The following is a 21642-nucleotide window of genomic DNA, read 5'->3' on the forward strand; positions in this document are numbered from 1 at the left end:
GTTGAAAATCTCATTACTTTGATAACCTGAACACACACAAAAACATATCATGCATTAGTAACAATAATGAATAGATAATGACAATTTGAAATACTCGTCAGGCACTAAATGCAAATTAAACCTAATAAATATGGAAACTAACAATCTAAATTTTGTAAAGCTAATACGGAAATTGGATCATAAAAAACAAAGAAGCATATGGTTTGTAAACTGAAATAATTAAAACTAAGGAATTTGAAGATGAATTACCTTTTTTTCACAAAACAAATCCATCAAACCCGTAGAAGTGAAGATTTAAACAATAATCTATGTCGGATGGCTTGTCCTTGTCACTTACTTGGTTCTTCATGTTGTAGATGTAAGTTTCGAGGCTGTTTCTAGCGCCGGCTCTCTCCTTGACCTTCTTGTCTTCCTCTGCAAACTACTTGACCTCCCTGACCATTCTCTCAATCTCTTCATGGCTAAGACGACCCTTGTCATTGCCCATTGGTGATGCTCATTTCATATTTTCTTGAGGCTTTGTTTCAATATGCTAAGAATACTGTTGGCATTAACCTCAAAGGTGACCTCAATCTGAGGTGTTCGCCTAGCAGCTAGGCCAATTCCGGTCCGGTCTTTCAATATGTGTGAAGGAATTGGAGGGTCAGTTGTAGAATTGCAGTCCATGTAACACACAATTAGGTCTTTAAGTGATAAGTATTTTCTGATGTTTATCGGTTTGTTTATATATACTTTTTGTAATTAGTGTTTTAATTCTAAACAAATTCTGCGAAAGGGGTCTTTTGCTAGTATGTAATTCTTATTATTATTTAATTAATAATATCATATGAGGTAATTTTTTATCTTTTCTATTTTTAAATACACATTATTTATTAAAAAAAACAAAAGTAAATTATTATCCTTGACTATTATTTATTTATTTAACGTGTTTCATTAAAGTTGGAGTCTCTAGAATTGCCTGAAAAAAGCCTCTTTTATATATATACTATATAGATTGAAAGTCTTCATTCAATCTATATTTATAAAAAAAAATTAAAAATTGTCGCTTGTAATTTTGTAAAGCTCAAAATGTCTTCGATTAGGAGAAAGAGGGCGGCTGTTTTGGATTGCTTGAGCCATTCTTTCTCGTTCATGTTTTCTTTCCTTCAGTTATTCTTAAATTACAGGGTGAAGATACATTTTAGTACCATTTTTCTGGGTAAAAGTCTTTGATTGTGTCTCCATATCTCCAGCTTGGTAAATATTTCTGGGTAAAAGTCTTTGATTATGTCTCAGATACATTTTTGCATCTTAATTGCATGTCAAGTAATTTTAATTATCCTCTGATTTTGTAAACATATTAGGAATTATTGGGTGTTTGTTACTGGTAGCATTTCGTTTGTGTTGAATTCATCAATAGTATACTATTTCAATTGAGAATCCATGTGATTTTTAAACAGGTTTATAAGTTGATAAATGTTTGGGTGTTTTTTAATGATGCATTCATTGACTGTTTTTTTTTTTGCTCAACTGAGAATTGTTGGGATTTGTAGTTATTGAGAAGGATGCTATTTTAGCCAGAGTTAGCAGGTTGACTATTCTTCGTAGCATAATCTAACGACTTTACTTTCCCGTAAAGAGGTACCTTGCCGTTTGGGACGATACACTTATACGCACTTAACCATGGTCACTGTTTTTTTTTTTTTTTTTTTTGACGAGGGAACCCTACCTTCCGTACTTGACTCCAGAAACCCCGGGTATATCGTGATAAGCGATAATACCGCAAATCACATATACCAAAGAAGCCCACTGAGTGGCGATACGCTTCAAAGTCTAAAAACCATGACCATGATTACTGTTCACGTGGCTGTTTCGGATTAAAACAGGAAAGCCTAAAATACTTCGTCTTATAATTTCGTACTTCCTCCATGCCGGAGCCCGGAACAACGCCCCTATGATGTTGAAGCTTATCAGATATCAGATTTGCCAATTAATTCCTACAAAATAAATTGAGATACAATCTACAAGTTGTCTTGTTTCATTTATGAAATGAGTTGGAGTATTTTCATATTACCTTTTTGAAAAAGTTTGGAAAATGAAGTTTGTCTCATTTATACAACTTTCGTACCTTTATTACTAGATCGATTATTTATCATGTTTCACGTTTCACGTTTCTTTTTCCACTTTTTTTGTTTCTTTCGTTTTTTAATTTATGTAACTGTGCGACTATTGGATTGACGTGCGTTGACGTTTTCAAAGGACCATGTTAGCCGACCACAAGTTATTTTCGTATTTTGGCTTTATTGCAGCTTGCTGTTGCTTTTAAAAAAGTTTCAACTGTTATTTGTTGTGAGAAAAATTGGTGACAGATTAACAGTCGATATCATTTGACCACAAACTTCAAATAAGGAGAATATAAATGGGATGAAAGAGTATAACTTATAAGTTAGAACCCTTACTACAATATTTCTTAGGGTGCGAGAGAGTTTTGGTTAAAAAAAGGGCTTGACTATGTTTAACCTTTTCTGGTTTTATATAAACAACAAGGACAGTATTGCCAGTATCGACTGGTTTTGGGCGCATTCATGATTCATGAGTACCTCAGTGAATTTGTGAACTAGCTTACTTGACATCTAGAGGGCAGGTGAACTGCAATACTGCATTTCTCTTTATTTTAGGTAAGTTGTCATGTGATTTATAGTGATTGGGAAGGATGTTTGGGTTTTGCTGATCAGAGATGAGTTTGGAAAGATTGGTCTTAGAGCTGCTGTAACCCTGTAACAGATTCTCATTTTTAGGATGTTCTATATCATCATGTCATGTGCTGTTCAACGATTTGTAAAAGTTACTCTTAGTTCTTTTGATTAAAAATGACCTTCGAAAATGACTGCAAGAGCTTGTATTTTTGTGTGGGTTTTGTCTTAGTTGTCGATAATCCCCAAAGAAACTAAAAAAGAATAAAGTTTATACAATGTTTTCCTCCAAAATCACCTATGGTCTAATAAGGAAACAAAAGAATTTATAATTATTACAATTTTCTTCATTTTAGTAAGTAAAGAAATGAGAATTGATACATGTGATACCTTAGAAAAGCATAAAAAATATAGTAATCATTTTATATGAATAGTTTTTTGACCGTAACACTCTTAAGTGTTTATTAAAAGAATCACTTGGTTATATGAATGAAAAAGTGAAAATATTATTTTAGTCGTTTGTAAATCATCTTTGTAGATGTGTGGTATACTGTTTTTACCTCTTTTCGTTATAAGATAGGTACACCAATTAATTACCGAGTACATTTTACATCTAACTTAATTGTATTATTAATATCATAAATTAATTGCATGTGATGATATAGTATTGTTTTTAATATAATAATAATAATAAGTTAAGACAAAAATAACTTAAAGTGTCTTCTGATTGTAGCAAACTATCTTTTTGTACATCTTACTACTCCGTATTATTATATTTAGTAGATTTTAACATTCAATTAAAAGTACTCGAGGACGTCTCCATATAGAAAAAAAATCTAAAAAATACCGTGCTTTAGTACGGGATCTACACTAGTATTGTATTAATATGAAGCTTAAGCTATTTTATGCTTCCCAAAGCTTGAAATTGTTTTTTTTTTTTTTTTTTTTTTTTTTTTTTTTTTTTTTTCCTTTTTTATTCTTGTTCTTCTATACAAGTGTGCTCTTTGAAATTTTAGAGCTTAAATTAACTCATCCCGCAAGTTGATGTGTTTTACTCAGCTTTTAAATTGGCTTTGTTGATTTCCTGAGATTCGGGCCTTCTGGGTTTATTACTCGTACTTATTAGTCCTTAGGCTGATTACATAAAACATACAGGAAGAAAATAAATTTTTATCACGCGCTTAAAAGTTAACCATTTCTTGTTGATACTTTGTTCATTTTGTTTAGTAGAAGATATTTTTCTCTTGCAGATTCTGGAAGTCACAGTTGTGTAATATTTAATCTTCAACAAGAGTGACTTGATCTGGTCAGAAGAATCTAGCTGGTGTAGAAAAAGTAATATTGCTATTTTGTGGACAGTTGATTAGTTGGCTGCCTCCAAAATTGTTCCTGTTGATTTATGGATGAAGATGAACACCCGTCCTGCTTTGCGCCCTACTCGTCACCGCATCCAGATTTGACTAATCCCTTAGAAAACTTTCCAAAATCTCCAAACCCTTCCGTGGTGTCTTCATCGAGAGAGATGATTGTGGGTCCCCATATGTATGTTAACCCTATGGTTTCTCATGTTGGGACCTCTCTTGATGATTCACTTTATGTGTCTGGATTTCCAACTGATGTGCAGTTGCCCTCATTCTCTCTTCTTGAAAGGGAACCACAAAAGTCACCGTTCACTTCTCAGAATTCAGGAGGTACAGCACATTTTCACAGTGCTTTTGTAGATATTCAGCCAGATGTTATGGATTTCCAAAAAGATGATGATAATTCATGGAGCACTGGCCAACTTCAGGATTTAATGGATTTCGCTGAAGCCATGCCACTTTCTAATGGTGAAGTGAGAAATAATGTGGAGGTCATGTCAAATTACAACCATAGTAAGAGAAGCAATTGGCAGGAGCTTACAGAGGCGGGGTTATACATTGATTCGACTAAGCAGAGGACACAAGAACTTCATGAAGCTAATGCAGCGTCCGCTTCTCAATCTAATAAAGCTCGCATGCGTTGGACACCGGAACTTCATGAAGCCTTTGTTGATGCTGTCAATCAGCTTGGTGGTAGTGAAAGTATGTTTCCCTTCTGCTATTAGTCTATTTTTCTGTTTACAGACTGTTGTGTTACTCCGACTCTCCGTCACGGTGTCGTGTCTGACACGTGTCGGACACGGTTATTTTGGGTGAATTTTCCTATTTTGTGGTCTAAATTGAAGTGTCGAAGTGTCGTGTCGTGTCGGACACTGACACGTGTCTGACACACGACACGGCAGTTAAGTGAAGTGTCGGAGTAACATAGACAAACTGTAGAAACTAGAATCTAGTTGAAGTTACTCCTATATTAGTGTCTAGAAACTAGAATGCAATTGCAGGCTTTTGAGGCTAGGTTGCTGAGCCTTGCTGTCTTCAGTGGGGTAGTCCAGGTTGGTTTGTGCTTGTAACCAATTTTTCGTTTTTGCTCATCAAACCTAATTGATCCAAAATATTTGAATGTCAACTGAAATTTGCAGTTTAAATGGTTGCGCTTCTTTTTATTGTGATTTCTGAAATAGAAATAATTCGACGCAATTTTTTACGCAATTTTGTTAACAACGTTATTAGGCTGCATACATGAGAGTTGAGACCCCCTACTTGCCATTTATGTTGTCGTTGTCATACCATTCAATTGTATTACTATGAATTTTTTAGCCTAAGCATCTAAAACTTTCCGGACTGCGTTCAAATTATTCAAGTTTTTCGACGCCAATCCTAGACTGTTTATCTGCTTTTAGTATACTGATCACATGTCCTATGCTCCTGTCCACCTCTACTTTGACCTCTGATTTGTATTTCAGGAGCTACTCCCAAAGGTGTCGTAAGGCTCATGAATGTCGAAGGCCTAACCATCTACCATGTGAAAAGCCACCTACAGGTATAAATTTTAGTTGCTCCTATGACCGGGTGCCCTTCGTGTTTCAAAATTGGCTAAGCTCAGGATTTTGTGTGCCTTCATTTTCAGAAATATAGAACTGCAAGGGTCAGATCGAATTCGTCAGAAGGTATCTTTGATGTTTTTCTCTTTTGTTCGTCTGGCCTTCCAATTTATTATTCCCTACATACCTTTTATATTTTCTCACTTTGATTTTGGTAGTCTATAAAAGTTGCCATTTTTCAAAGAATAAAATAAAATTAGGAAAACAGTTTGGCTTGACAAATCAAACTAGACTAATTTGATATTGCACGTTTATATATTTTGAGAAATTAATGGTCTAAGTTAATTACGAAACACCTCTCTCATCCATTGCTCCTCTTGTTCCATTTGATATCTGTCCCCCTGTTCTCATTTTGATTTTTCGGAGGTGGTGGAGGCTGTGCCATTACTGTATTCACGTGTGCAAAATGTGAAATGCAGCGAAGAGGGTACAAACTAATTTTTCGGTCTCTTTATAATTTTGAATAGGGCCCCCAAAACCTCACGGGCGACCCTAATTGTTGTATTGTTGTATCCATTAAGAGCTATATGTATCCCCCTTTAAGTGACCCACATTTGGTGTTATTCCGCAGGAGATAAAACTAGCACCCTTGAGCAGGTGTCTGCGGTGGACTTGAAAACGTAAGCTCTAATTATTTGCTAAATAATTTTCATTTTCTTTCACGAGCTCTTGTCGTATCTTTTTGTAGGGTGTGTGATTACAGTGTAGCCAGATTTTCAAAAGCGAATGATTTCTTTTGTACGATTTTTAAGCTGAAACTTCAGAAATTGTGTACTGATTTGCGACATATGTCTATGTTATGGACTTATGGATATAGGAGTGTCACGATAACTGAGGCTCTGCGCATGCAAATGAAAGTTCAGAAGCAGTTACATGAGCAACTAGAGGTATATAAAATACTCCCTGATCGCTTTTCTATATTTATACACCCTCCACCCTGAATTTTGTCCGTATTTGAATTTCTTAGCTTTCTATTTATTATCCTTTGGGTAGGGGATTATGTTGGAATGAAGCAAAATGACTCGCAAAATTGGTTGTGCTTCTTTTCATGGTGAAGTACTAGTTACTCAATGCAGTTTTGACACAATTATCATTTTGGGTCATTCGGAAACAACCTCTTTGTGTTGCTAACACGAGAGTAAAGGTTCCATACATCTGATTCCCCCACCTCCCCACCTAGCAAATTACGGGTGCCCTTGAGGCACTGGGGTGATGTATTTGAATTTGGTGGTCAACTTAGAACAATTAGTTTGTTCAGTATGGGGATATAATATGTGAAATTTGTTATATTTAATTTATCAAAACATTTATTCAAATTAATTTTAGAACAGTTATTAACATTTTAATTTAAAGTAAAAAAATATTGGTCAAAGTCAACACCTTTTGACTATTAATATTGGTCAAAATATTGGTCTTGCTATGTTCTTGCATTCGTATATTAAAAAATTGATAGATAGTCTTAACAATTTGATTTGGGGTTAAGCTAACATGAGTTATCATTTGAAATTGCTAATGACAAGTGAACTAAAGAAAAGAAAAATAGAAGAAAATGAAAACACGATAAATAGTCAATAATCTTAGGGACTTGCTAAATCCCGCACACTATTTTACTTAATCCCGCACATTTATTTCCGTTATGTCAAGTGTGCCCCTCTCATTTCTCAACCGGTGAGAGAAACAAGAGAGAGAAAAAAAAGGAAAAATAGAAAGAAACCCCCAAGTACCCAAATCCCAACCTCCGACAACTCCTCCCCCACTACCCTCCTAGGGCCGTCGACCACCCCTCCACAGCCCCTTCCTCGCGTCGATCATTCCTCCACAATCCTGCCCCCGCCAACCACCACTCCTTGCTGCGATACCCGCGTCAACCAACCTCATCCCGCGCCTATAACCTGCATCTATCAACCACAAAACTCGACGACACGTGCCTGACACTACCACTCGACGCCGCCCCCTCCGACCATCCTACTCCGGCCTTACGACCCCACAACCATCCCTACAAACCAACTCAAACGAAACCCTAATTGTTGTTAAAACAGCCCGGGAAGGGATGAGGGTGGCCGACGGTTTGTGATATGATTCTAACTCGAGATGGGTGGTCGACGGCGTAGGGTGGTCGTCGAGGTTGGGATATGGGTGGTCGGGCCTGGGAATGGGTGGTCGGGGGACGGAGGATGGTGAGGAGTAGGAGGGTTTTTGTTTATTTTTTATTTTTTTTAATTTATATTTTATAAAAGGGTAATAACGGAATAAGAGTGGAAAATGTGTGGGATCTAGTAAAAGGATGTGCGGGATTTAGCAATTACGTAATCTTAATGATTTTTCTAAAATGTGCCATAAGGGCACATGTTAATAATCTTAATATGATAAGATTAACAATATATTCTCAGTAATTATGGTAACAATGAGTTTATAGTTAAATATCTCATGAGAATATGGTCAATCTTACCATATTAAGGTTATAACATGTGCCCTTAGGACACATTTTAGAAAAACCCCTATAATAAAGGCTTAAAGCTAAGAAAGTTATTTTAAAAAGGCCAATTTGCATACTACTACCTATTAAAGTCTGAAATTTTCAAAATACTACCTAATAAGTCTATTTCTGCAAAATACCACCCAAAACACTACAACTAAATATATTATACTACTTTTTTGACGGAAAGTGCGAATTTGGTACTAATAAGTTGCCGGAGTATGTAAAATGACAACTCTACCCTTAACACACTCCCCCCAATTACCCACCTCACACTCTCACATTTGTCACTCAACCTCTCTAATCTAATCATAACTCCTCTCAACAATAACAACAACAACAACAACATCAGAGCCTTAATCCCAAAATGATTTGGGTCGGCTGACATGAATCATCTTTTTGAACCGTCCATGGGTGAACGCACGCCTCAAAATGCGAATAAAAAAGGGAAGATGAAAAACAAAAAGGAAGAACGAAAATGTAATGGAAAGTCAAGGTGAACTTAGGGGTTTTAAAATCGAATTCCGTCTTTCTTTCATAAAAACTTAAAATTTAAATCGAGGGAAAAAAATTAAAACGATTTTTAAAAACCGAAATAGAGTTAAGGATCCGAAATGAACCAGGTGAAATCTATAAGAAAGTGGTTGGTGAAAAAGTGTAATAAAGGGGAGAAAAATAAATAAATAAATTTCTTTAAATTAAATTGTTCCGGGTGTGATTACGGAGCAGTGTTGTTACCACGTAAGCTTGTAGAATGATGACTTTGCTTGACTCTTCCTTTCGGCCTCTCCTGAAACAATGAACAAACTGAGGGCTCGGCTTGGTACCGAGCGAACTCACTCCGACGCTCAAGTCAGTAAACTTAAAAGGGATTAAGTTGTGTGTAACTTGACAAAGTATATTGTAGAGAGATAAAGGAGTTTATACCAGATTAGTGTGTTTAACTGATTATTTTCGGATCTTTTTCTCGTTGAGAGAAGTGGAGTATTTATAGACTTTCACCTTTTGTCACGTAGTGGCCAAGTGGCCAAGTGGCAGAGCAGGTGGAAAGACTGTTCTACCCTCGGCCGATGGACCCATGGCAGGCCGGCCGAGGGGTCTTGGATATGAGTACGCGGATATGTATCCCGGTTGGCTAGTTGTCCTAGCGGGACCCAGTGACAGCCGACAGTCAGACGGCTAGGCTGTCTAATACGTTGACTTGCTGTGGATATCTTTGACCTTGCTCAATATGTTGACTCGGTCAGCGGGTGCAGAATATGCCCCATCAATTTGCCCCCAGCGTAGTCTATGTCGTGGTATGGACCTTCGATGAGTGTTGAGCGTATCCTGCGCAAGTTAATTTTTCTTCTCCGGCTACTTCTTCCTCGGCTTGGTTCTGCTCAGGCCGTATCATATCATATCCCCCCTCCACATGGATGTGTAATGGACATCAGATGTGGAAAAGAAGATGGCCCTGGCTGAGACCGGGGTTGAGAGTGCCGGAGCTTTTGAATGCCCCCGGCCGGTGCTGCCAAGCTTGGTTGAACAGCGGGCCGTTTGGCAAGTAGATACCAAAGATCGTGTTTGAAGAAGATACGTCGATTGGCATTCTGTCAAGGAGCGTGTTGAAGAAGTTTTGTAACTGTTTGTCGATTGACATTCCATGGCTGCATGCTTGACACGTGGATCGGCGTTGATTGGTTGACGCTTCATGGGCTTTGCCCCGATTGGTCGGATTGAGTGGGCTTTGCTCTATAAATAGGGCAGTTACCCCCTCATTTTGGCCTTCCAAATTTCATTTCTCAAAAAATTTCCTCTTGTTTAGTTTTTCTTTCGCAGAGTTCCTTTCTCTTTCTAATTTCTCGAAGCGTTACTCGGTGTAACATTTCCTTCCAAGGTAATCAAACAAATTCTTCAATCTTTTTCCTTGTTAAATATTCGTTGTCATGTCTTCTGCTGATGCCGGACCTAGTAATCTTGCGCCGGGGGGCTCCCCGTCGCGTCTTGATGAAGAGGAGGCACTGGCCGCCATCCCGATAAGGTCCGGGGGCCCTAGGTCTCCTTCTCCTGAAGTTGATCCAAAATTTTTGGTGAGTTTCGAGGAGGATGATGATGATGAAGGGACCCATTCTGAGGGTACTGATGATGAGGCGACCCCTTCTGCCGTAGAGAGGCCGCTTGTTTTGCATCACGGCGACGCCTGTAAGATCGGCCCTGATCGTGCTTGGACCAACAAGTTCGCCGGTTGTTCGGGTTCCGAATTTTTCGAACATCATTTTTCCTTCGGCAGGGAGTATAGGATTGTTATTCCTAAAGAGGGTCTTGCCGTCTGTTGCCCTCCCCCGGGTTGTATCGGCGTATACATGAGGCATCTGGAGTATGGGCTCCGGTTTCCTCCGAATGCATACGTTGCTGCCATAATTAAAGCAATGAACGTCGCTGTGGCACAGCTGCATCCGTTGGCTATTAGGACGATTGTTGGCTTTGTGTGGCTATGCCGATTTAAGGGGAGGCCCCAACGGTGAACCTATTCCGCCGGCTTCATCACCTTCGATCGAATGTCCAAGGTGGCAAGGGTGGTATAGCATACTGAGCCGAGCCGGGTTATACCTCCGTCTCTAAGCTTACTTCCCGCAAGGATTTGGAAGGTGCGGTGGGTATATGTTGAGGTTCCGGGGATTATCCACCGCCCGGTCCTTCCAAAGCGCGTCAATTTGCGGTGTGAGAGTCGGGGGGAGCGTGAGAAATATGTCTCCCGGAATAAGCTTAAGATGGACGCCATTAGGGTCCATCTCAATGAGGACGAAAGGCGGGCAATGAAGCTGTTTGAGGCTGAGAAGGATGGGACGCTGAAGGGATGGATGCCCCCTGTGAGATCATTCTTCGGGATGAGCCGCTTCGCCACGTCGGCCTCATACCGGCCCTCGAAACGGGGGTGAGTGGGGTCGGTGTGAGGCCCATCTCTCGCTTTTAATGTTTCATTTTTTGAACTTTGATTTATTTCTTTCGTTTAACTTTTGCCTCGTTTCTTTTTACTGCACCGTTTTGGCCCGGATCATGCGGATATCCTCCGAGAGGATGGGACTTGACAAGGACAAGAAAGTTGTTGATTTGCATCCTAAGGCCCAGACACGTGATCGCACCGGCGCCAAACGACCTCATGGATCGCCAGTTGAAGGCCCTAGATGTGACGGCGGCCCGGGCGAAGGTTGCCGATGAAAGTGCCGCGCCGTAAACCAAAGGCAATATCTATGGCGGCGACGGCGTCAACTTCGGCTCCGTCTTCGATCCCTGTGGTCCAAAAGGAGAAGGTGGTGGTCGTCGACATTACCGATGAGGAGATCACCGTTGCCGAGGAATCTCCTCTTTTACGTAAGAGAAAAGAGACAGCGTCTCTGCTGCCGCTGCCATCACATCGAGGTCGGCAAAGAAATGGGTCCTCCAACCAAGAAGGCAAGGCAAAGCAAAGCCTGGCATGATCTAACCCGTGGCTCGATTTAGCCGGTTCATTAGGCGTTCGATGACGGGCTCTCGGCATGTCAATGAATGTTGACATGGATGCTTTGTCCGAATTTTTTGTAGATCAACCGCCGTCTCACCGGTCCCCTCGAACGGCGTATTGAGAAGCGACTGCGCAGACGGGTGATAAAGATGCCGCCGTCGTCTCCTCCTCCCCGAAGCCTTCCCGCCCGCATTAGGAAGATCTTTGGCGAAGTGGCCGACATGGCGGTGCTCATATTATGGAGCAAGAAAAGGTCATGGCCGAAGTCGCCCTACGCCTGAGCGGCTCGAGCTTCGAGCTCGGCCGCGAAGAAGGAAGCCGAGAGGGCCAAGGTCGAGGCCGAAAAGGCGGTCCTTCTTTGAGCGAAAACTTAGGGGGACGCCGAAAAGGCGGTCCTTCGAGAGAGTCAAGGTTGAGGTGCGGAGGCCGATGCCGCTAAGTCTGCTGGAGGAGCGTGATGAGCTTAAGGTCGCTTCGATTTCTTTGTTGAGAAGAGGGAGGAATGGAAGTCCTCGTATACGGCCCGGGCGAAGGCGCATCGGAACACGAGGGCTATCATCGCCCGAGGGAGTTGGACATTGAGACGCTCCAAAGCGTCATCCTCCCTAACATGTGCGCCCAATACCGGGACCTGGCCGAAGATGCCGTGTGGAAGTGATCGGAGAGCTCTTTCGAAGGCTCCTTCCCGTGGCAAAAATTTGACGAGTGTTTGATGATAAGCTCGATGCTAAGGCGAAGGCCGCGGAGGCGAAGGCCGCGGAGGAGGCAAAGGTGAAGAAGGAGAAAGAGAGAGGTCATGAGAAGGCGCCCCATGCCGAAAAGGTGAAGGCGGCCGGGGAGGAAGCCGAGAGGACAAAGGCAATTGGTCAAGCCGCCAAGTCGCCACTCGGGTCGCCCACCAAAGATGATCTTCTTGATGTCGCCGGTGGCGAGCAAAGAATGTGCATAGGGAGACGGGCGGTCGTCACCGGGTTCACCCTAAGCATCTCGGATAGCCACTGCTCGGGGCCAATTATTAAGCCTTTCCTCCCTGCCATCTTTTGGCACTTCATGTCTTATGTCTGTACCCTTTTGCTGTACCATTCTCCTTTTTTGATCTTTGGTAGGTAGTGTTTAGGCTATCCCTATGGGGACGGCCGTCGACTTCTTTCCTTGTATTACCTGTGAACATTTTTAATAAGAGTTGGTTTATTTTGCCTCCGGCTTGGCCGAGGTCTTTATCTCATTTTCATCTGAGTTGTCTTCTTACGTTATTAATTGAGCGCTTCTTTTCTGTTTCCACCATCGGCCTAGCCGGGGCAGTTAGAATGCGTAACTCAACTGTACTTAACGTTTTTAAACATGTTGGCGTGTCGGTCGCTTCCTCCACCGCCCGAGGCGGCCAGATTCGCTATCCCAACCACCGTTGTGAACATGTTAGCGTATCGGTCGTTGTGTCCCCGTCACTCTCGGTCTGGCCGAGGCAATTGGGGTTTACGGCGGCAACGTCGTATCTGTAGACGTGTTGATCGCTTCCTCTTTCACTCCCGGTCTGGCCGAGGCGTCCGATTTGCGTTTCTCAACCGTACTTATACGTTCCTAAGCATGTTGATAACTGTTGTGGGGCAAGTCGCGTTTCCCTCGTCACTCCCGGCTTTGGCCGAGGCAACTGAGTTTACGTTTTGACTGCTGTTGTAAATATCTTGGTATGACTATGGGAGGGACACTTCATTTTGATAGAAAACTCGGAACATTCTTCCTTAGATATAATCAAGCATTGGGGTGCCCACAACGGTCTCGGACACCTCCGCCGCTATACGAAGTATTTTCTAAGATTGTCGGTGTTCCAGTGGCTCATTAGAGGCACTCCCTCCATGTCTGTCACCCCAGTATGTCCCCGCCTCATTTCTTCAACCACTTTGTAGGGTCCTTCCCGGTTGGCCGTCATTTTACCATGGATGTTTCCTTTGTTGGTGGCGGCCGACTTTCTTAGGACTAGATCTCCTACTCTTAAGTCTCTTTTGTGGACCCTACGGTTGTATGCTCTTCTCATTCGATTTTGATATACAACCAAGTTAAGCCGTGCCGTGTCTCGCTTTCTTCGACAGTGTCTAGGGAGACTCTAAGGCCTTTCTCATTTTCGACTGGGTCAAAGGTTTGCCTTCTGAATGTCGGCACCGATGCTTCAATTGGCAGGACGGCTTCAGACCCATAGACTAGGTGGAATGGACTGTACCCCGTTGCTTCTTTCTCCGTGGTTCTAAGGGACCATAGGACGCCGGGTAGTTCATCAGCCCACCTTCCCTTTAGATCTTCAACTTTCTTTTTCAGCCCGTTTAGGATTGTTTTATTAGCCGCCTCCGCCCCGCCGTGCTCTGAGGGTGGCAGACGGAGGAGTATGCAAACTTGATACCGAGCTCTTCTAGCCAGTTCATCACCATGTCACTCCAAAACTCTCGGCCGTGGTCAAATACCATGACTTGGGGTAACCCAAAACGAGTTATAATATTCTCCCAGATTACCTTTCTTACGGTCGCCGTGGTCTTGGCAGGTACCGCGACAGCTTCAACCCATTTGGTGAAGTAATCAACGGTGACGATTAGGTACTTTCTTCCTCCGGAGGCCGTTGGAAATGGCCCCAATAAATCCATCCCCCACTGTGCAAAAGGAAGGGGACTAAGCACCGGTTGCAGGTCTCGGGAAGGTGCATGTATCACCGGAGCATGCATCTGACAATTTTTACACTTCTTGGTCTTAGCTCTGGAATCATCAAGCATGGTGGGCCAGAAGTAGCCGGCTCGGAGAGCTTTGTGGGCTAGTGTTCTTGCCCCCATGTGATGTCCACAGATACCTTCGTGAATCTCTCACAAGATGAGCTCTGCGTCGGTACCGGGCCGACACATTTCAAAAGTGGTCTTATCACGGACCTTCTGTATAGTTCTCCTTCGAACACCAAGTACCTTGCGGCGATCCTTTTTATCTTCTGGGAGAGACTGCGATCCTCCGGTAACTCATTTGTAAGTTTGAATTTCATTATCGGAGTCATCCAAGTCGTCTCGGCTTCTATGTCGCCCACCATGCCGACGGTCTCAGTGATGCTTTTAGCATTCCTGATATCTACCAACACGGTTCGACTGACATTCTTGATGCTTGAACTGGCAAGTTTTGAGAGAACATCGGCTCGGTTGTTCTCAGACCTGGGGACGCATTGGATTTGGAAAGATTTCAATTTAGCGGTGTCAGCTTTTACCCTTTCCAGGTATCTTACCATCCCGTCGTCCCGAGCCTCATACTCTCCTCTGATTTGGTTAGTAACCAATAGTGAGTCTGTCTTCAACACAATGTGTTCTCGCTCCGGCAGACTCTAGCTACTCGACTCCGATTATCACCGCCTCGTATTCGGATTCGTTGTTTGAGGCCGAGAAGGTAAATTTCAAGGCGTACTCAAACTCGTCCCCGTTTGGGCCGATGATAAGGATGCCGCTCGAGTCTGTTCGTCGTGGAGGACCCGTCGGTGTATACTTCCCATACTCCGGGGTTTGGTTCTTCTTGATATGTGCACTCGGCCAGAAGTCGCAAGTGCCGCCCCTTTATCGAGGGCCTCGGCTTGTATTGAATGCCGGCCGGGATAGCTCTCTTACCGCCCATTTGATGAGCTGCCGGATTGTTCAAATTTTTCCAATGCTTTCTCCAATGGTTGGTCGGTTAAGACCGTCACGGGATGTGCGTCGAAGTAAGGTTTCAATTTCCTTGCGGCAACGACGACAAAGAAAGGCCGCTTTTTCAATCGTGGGTAATTTCTTTCGGCGGGCAACAATGTATGGCCGACAAAGTAGATTGGGTGTTCTTTGTTTGTCTTCTTCTCTCGATGATCACGGCAGATCGACCGTGGCCGAGGTAATCGCTATTATATATATATAGCGTCTCCCCAAAGATCGGCCCGGACGGGGTCGGGAGAGTTTGAAGATGAGCTTTCAATTGCACGAAAGCCGTGCTCGTTCCTCCCCCAGTGAAGTCTTTATTCCCCTTCAACACTTTGAAGAATGGGGTGCTCTTGTCGGCCGATCGAGAGATAAACGGCGAGAGCCGCCATCCCTTGTCAACATCATAACCTCTTTTCGATTTCTCGGCTCCGTAGGTCCAAAGATTGCTTGGACTTTCTCTCGGATTGGCATCAATTCCCCCGGCGCCGACAAGCACGCCGAGGAACTTACCCGGACACCGAAGTTGCATTTCATTGGGTTAAGTTTCATCTTGTATTTCCTTAGTGAACAAAATGTTTCGCTCAAGTCGGCCAAGTGCTCATTGTCGGACTTGCTTTTTACAATAGCATCGTCGACGTAAGCCTCGATGTTTCGCCCTTTTTGATCTTGAAATACTTTGTTCACCAGCCTAGTGTAAGTTGCGCCGGCGTTTTTCAAACCGAACGGCATCATTTTATACATGTATGTGCCGTGTATGGTGATGAATGCGCACTTAGGCATGTCTTCTTCGCCATGAATACCGATGGTACCCGAGAAGGCGTCGAGAGTGCTCAAGATAGTGTAGCCGCCGTTGCGTCTATTAAACTATCTATTCGAGGCAAGGGATAACAATCTTTAGGGCATGCTTTATTAAGATTTGTAAAATCAACACACATCCTCCACCCCCATGATGACTTCTTCACCATTACAACATTTGCTAGCCACTCAGGGTAAGTACAAGGCATGATAAAGCCTCGCTCTAATAATTTGTCTACCTCGGTCTTGATGGCCTCATCTTTCTCTACGAGGAGTTCCTCATCTTCGCTTGACGGGCGAGCGTTGGAGAGCACGTTCACCTTGTGAACGATCACCTCTCGGCCACGCCCGGCATCTCGGCGGGCCGAGTACGCGAAGACGTCTTTGTTCTTCCTCGCCAGGTCCAGGAGGTCGGCTCAAGCTGTGGCTCGGTGCCGACACCGGCGATTACGGTGCGTCCCGGGTCAATTTCTATTTGTTCGGTCTCGGCCCCCTCGACCATGCTGACGTTGTTGGTGCTCATCGGATCACCCTCCGTCTTAAGGATGGGCTCTTCCCCTTCTCTCGATTTCCTTGCCACTTTGAGGGATTGCATGTTACACCCCTGCGCGATACTTGACATTGACAACTTCGTCTCTCTCGTCCTTTGAGACGAGCTTTTGTGCCTCCCCCCGGTCCGAGACATACATCAATGTCAAGGCCCGGATGGACATTACAGCGTCGGCCTCGCTCAGAGTAACCCGACCTATCAGAACATTGTAGGCGGACGAACCATCAATGACCACGAACTCAGATAAAACATTCTTGGCCGCATCGTCTTGGCCGAACATCACCTAAGCAACCTAATTGATCCTGGGGGTACCGGTAGGCCCCGAGAAGTTGTATAGTGGGTTGGTGCGGGGGCTCAGTCCTCAATCTTGCACCGAGATTGAGGAAGCATTCCCGAACATGATGTTTGTGTAGGCGCCCGTATCAATTAGGCACCTCTTAACCAAGTGGTTGGATATGTCCAGGTGGACTACCGGTCGGGTCATTTGTGAGGGGCTACGACTCCTTCGTAGTCTTTCCTTCCGATGGTTATATCGGGGACGGTGGAAGCGGGGATCGCTGTGGTGGGCACAAAGTTGATGGCTTGGTAAAGCTCATTTAGGTGCCGTTTGTGCCCATTAGCTGACCCTCCGTTCTCGTCTCCTCCGGTAACCACCGGATCACTCCCATCCTCCTGAATACCGATTTCCTATTCGCCCCCGTCGGAGCTCGTTTCCGGGTCCCGCCTACGTACTTGCCGAGGGCCCCCTTTCGGATCAGCTCCTCGATGGCATTCTTCAGATGCCGACAGTTGTCGGTCTTATGGCCGGGCTGGCCGTGGTAATCGCAAAATTGGCTTGGGTCGCCTTCCGCCCTCGTCTTGGGGGGTCTTGCCCACTTCTGCCCTTCATTCTTGCTCAGGGCATAGACCTCGGCCGGTGATTTGACCAGGGGGGTGAGACCGTGATACCTCTTCTGGGTGTATGGTCCCGAACTCCCCCGGCGCCCGCCGAGCTCATTTCTGTTAGATCTTTCGGCCGTGACCTATTCATGTCACGGCGACCTTCATCAGTATTCTCCCGGCGGCTCCTCCTTTCCTGGTGCCCAGCTTCACTGTGGCCTACCCAGGTCTTGTGGTAATCCTCCACCTTTACGGCTTGGTCCGCCATCCTTCTGGCGGAGTCCAGGTTGAGGGCCTCGCACTTGATCAGCTCATTTTTGAGCTCGCCTTTCGGGAGGCCTTTCATCAGTGCCAAGGCCGCCAGTTCGGTGTTCAGCTCGCGGATCTGCTGAGGTTTTGCATCGAACCTCTTCACATATCTCCGTAGAGACTCGTCCTCCCCCTGTCGGATAGTGAGGAGATCCGATGTCTCCACGGCCCTCCTCTTGTTGCAGGCGTACTGGGCTATGAAGTTATCCCTTAGGTCGACGTAGCAGTATACCGAACCGTTAGGCATCCCTTGTACCAACTCCGGGGCCATCCCATGCGGGGTTGTTGGGAAGACTCGCACCATACCTCATGTTTGCTCCCATACCGACATGTAAGACTCGAAAGCCTCGGCGTGGTCGGTTGGGTCACTGTCCCCTTTGTATGATATGAACGGCAGCTTCAGTTTGGTCGGCACGGAGACGTCGAGGACATAGGCACTGAGGGGCTGTCTGACCACGTGTCGAATGACACGTGGCGATCGGCTCCTCGCAATCCTAGTCCGGCTTCTCTCCCCGTGGCGGGAAGGGCTTCTTGTTGTCCGACTTTGGAGAGTCGGACTTCTTTCTTCGTTTCTTCGGGGGTGGCCTCGTTCTTTGTGGTGGCGACGCCTGTCCTCCCGTAAGTGGGAGAAGGACTGGTCCGCCACTAGCACCACGGGCACCGGCGTCCTAGTATGCGGGGCTCCTTCTATTGCCGGACAAGTTGTTCGGGGTCACTTTACGGGCCCTGTTCACCTGTGGGTGTCTTTGCGAATCACCGCTCGTTGCGGCGGGGGTGATCGGCGTATTACCCATCAGGTCCAAGAGTAGCTTCAGTTTTGCTGAATCGACCACATGTCCCATGATAGTGACTTGGCCGACAGGCAGCGGTGTTTCTGGTATTATCGGCATCCCGTACGCCGGTTGAATTACTCGGCCGGTGGGGGACTGCCCGATCTCAGAATTAGGGACGGTGTCATCCTGGTAGAATGCAGTTTCGTCGCTCACTATTACTTCTTGTTGCTTTGACATCTTCTTAGCTTGTTAGGTGGGTTTTGTTTTTTTTTTTTTTGTAAGGGATTTGACTAGCTTTTAGTATGGCTTTCCCACGAGGACGGCGCCAATTGTTAGGGTGTGATTATTGGGCAGTGATGTTGTTACCACGTAAGCTTGTAGAATGATGACTTTGCTTGACTCTTCCTTTCGGCCTCTCCTGAAACAATGAACAAACTGAGGGCTCGGCTTGGTACCGAGCGAACTCACTCCGACGCTCAAGTCAGTAAACTTAAAAGGGATTAAGTTGTGTGTAACTTGGCAAAGTATATTGTAGAGAGATAAGGGAGTTTATACCAGATTAGTGTGTTTAACTGATTATTTTCGGATCTTTTTCTCGTTGAGAGAAGTGGAGTATTTATAGACTTTCACCTTTTGTTACGTAGTGGCCAAGTGGCCAAGTGGCGGAAGCGGTGGAAAGATCGTTCTACCCTCGGCCGATGGACCCATGGCAGGCCCGCCGAGGGGTCTTGGATATGAGTACGCGGATATGTATCCCGACTGGCTAGTTGTCTAAGCGGGACCCAGTGACAAAGCCGCCAATTTCAGCCAGACGGCCATTTGTCTAATATGTTGACTTGCTGTGGATATCTTTGACCTTGCTCAATATGTTGACTCGGTCAGCGGGTGCAGAATATGCCCCATCATAAATTAAAAAAAAAAAACACTAAATCTGTCAAAAAAACATCAAATACTAAAAATCCACATGTATCCTTTCCCTCCATTGTGCCCTCTCCGTCACCATACTCTCCCCAAGCCCCAGAACTCTCATATCGTGCTCTATCACTCGTGCTCTATCATAACTCCCAATGTTGTCAGGATCGTGATTTTACTTTGGATCGATGGGGAAGGTAGGATCGAGTCGGTAGAATCGGATCGTAGAATCGCAAGATTCTACAAACTCACTAAATATAATTTTTTATTTGGTGAAAACATATAATTGAAAATCAAAACACTTATTTATTAATATTTATTATTCATAAAATATTTGTAATTAATGATTTTAGTATCATTATATGAACAACTTACACGAAATTTGGGTTTTACTGTGTCATTATATAAAAATATATATTAATTTTTTATTTTATTATGGAATCGGATCGTAAAATCGTAGGATCGTATTATGATCTCATCTCTAGAAATTTTCAAACTAATAGGATCGTAAGATTCTACAACTATGATAGAATCCTAGGATCCAGGATCGGTCAAGCATTTTTGTATCGTAAAATCGTAGAATCGTTGGATCGAATCGCGATTCTGACAACAATGATAACTCCTGTCATAGTACTGTAAACCACAATCATGTCAATGTGAGTGAGAGTTTCTTGAAGACATCAAATTTCAGATCTACTACAACAAAACCCAGAAAAATAAAAAAAAATGTAACCGGTTAATTGTTGAGAACGGAACAGAATAATGGTAGAGAAGAGAGAGACTAATTAATGGAGACAAGAGTCAAGTTTAAGAGAGAGAAAACTTACCTTTAATGGAGGAGGGAAAAGATGGGTTGAAGAAGAAGATGATAATGGAGGGAGGTTATGGTTTTGAATACTTATGTTGAATTAAGAAAGGGCAATATGGGTATAAAGTAATTGCAAAAAAAAAAAAAAATTGGAACAAAGCCAATCTTACCTGAGATTGGTACAATTAGTTGTGTTTTCCATCGAGTAGGTAGTAAACGGAGTATATTTGCGGTATTGTAGGTAGTAGTTTGCAGATTAAAGCATAATATGTAGTAAAATAAAAATTTCGAACTTTAATAGGTAGTATTTTGCCATTTTTCTTAAAAATTATTGCATTTTGAGGCTGAGAACCTGGTGTGTCTTACAACAGTCTGGTTTTGCTTCGTTCTGACTGACCTGTTCTGTTTAGATACAACGAAAACTACAGTTAAAAATTGAAGAACAGGGGAAGTACCTCTTACAAATGCTCAAGAGTCAAAACAAAGCAAAGAAGGACAAGCCAAATCCCGTCGTGTTCAAAGCTGACGGGCCCTTTTCTTCAGATTTCAAGCCTACCGCCTCTGATCTTGACCGTTTACAAGTAGGGGCAGTCCCAAGCACCTCTAGCCAAGGGCGAGGACCTTCACATGGCTCAAAAGGAAAGCAGAAGGTACTTGAGAGCTCTATAGGTGCTAATCAACAACTTGAAAATGCCGATAGTGCCCCTCGGTCCATGAAGCGTGCGAGAACGGAGGATTCACTTCAATAACCGGTGTGGTTGTATTAGGCGGCTTCTTTGTGACATGGATATTAATGTCCAAGATGAGCACGGGGACACCTTCTTGATAAATCTCTTGTTTATATGAATTACAGTGTAATTAATTCCTACAGTAGATTTATTTTCTTAATTAGGATACTAATTTGTGAGAAATATTGTCAACACTTTATTAAGAGTTTAGATGCATAAGCTGTGGAACTTTGTTACAACTTGTTGCTCTTCGAAGGGTTGAAGGTTCTTCTTGACATTTTAGTACGAATATCAATCAATCAATCTATATATTAATCTTCTAAGTCCATTGACACATGGCAGTTTATATTTCAAGCTTCAATGACGTGGCAAATTTCTAGCTCCTAAATATCAAAATGGAAAATAAATGTGATTATATATGGCAATATTATATATGGTAATATAATATTTTATTCATTAATTATGCCAACCAACTACCAATAATTAACGAACACCATCGTCACAACTACAAACCAACAATCGACGACCAACACAGACCATATACAACCACCCCATCGATGACAACCACCACTACTACTACTACTACGCTGAGGCGATCATCTCTAATCCAA

General features: G+C 43.5%; 1 protein-coding gene across 5 annotated transcripts; it reads left to right on the forward strand.

The window, feature by feature from the left end:
• Positions 1-996: 996 nt before the first annotated feature.
• LOC141657360 (protein PHOSPHATE STARVATION RESPONSE 2-like) lies at positions 997-21272 on the forward strand. Of its 5 annotated transcripts, none has more exons than XM_074464556.1 (7): positions 997-1236; positions 3923-4735; positions 5497-5573; positions 5661-5700; positions 6206-6254; positions 6452-6521; positions 20714-21272. In XM_074464556.1, the coding sequence occupies exons 2-7, from the start codon at positions 4072-4074 to the stop codon at positions 21050-21052; spliced, it is 1239 nt and encodes a 412-aa protein (XP_074320657.1). In that variant the 5' UTR covers positions 997-1236; positions 3923-4071; the 3' UTR covers positions 21053-21272. The 5 variants fall into 5 exon arrangements, with proteins under 5 accessions (XP_074320657.1, XP_074320658.1, XP_074320660.1 ...); XM_074464557.1 differs by having other exon boundaries at positions 1011-1250; XM_074464559.1 differs by having other exon boundaries at positions 1020-1250; positions 4032-4735.
• Positions 21273-21642: the final 370 nt, after the last annotated feature.

Source organism: Silene latifolia, chromosome 5 (assembly GCF_048544455.1).
Source record: "Silene latifolia isolate original U9 population chromosome 5, ASM4854445v1, whole genome shotgun sequence".
Classification (NCBI taxonomy): domain Eukaryota; kingdom Viridiplantae; phylum Streptophyta; class Magnoliopsida; order Caryophyllales; family Caryophyllaceae; genus Silene; species Silene latifolia.

Bases quoted from the DNA above. Each gene is read 5' to 3' on its own strand.
- LOC141657360 (XM_074464556.1), top strand. From the start codon at position 4,072: ATGGATGAAGATGAACACCCGTCCTGCTTTGCGCCCTACTCGTCACCG. The intron at 4,736-5,496 runs GTATGTTTCCCT...TTTGTATTTCAG, and splicing joins TCAGCTTGGTGGTAGTGAAA to GAGCTACTCCCAAAGGTGTC. The intron at 5,701-6,205 runs GTATCTTTGATG...GTTATTCCGCAG, and splicing joins CAGATCGAATTCGTCAGAAG to GAGATAAAACTAGCACCCTT.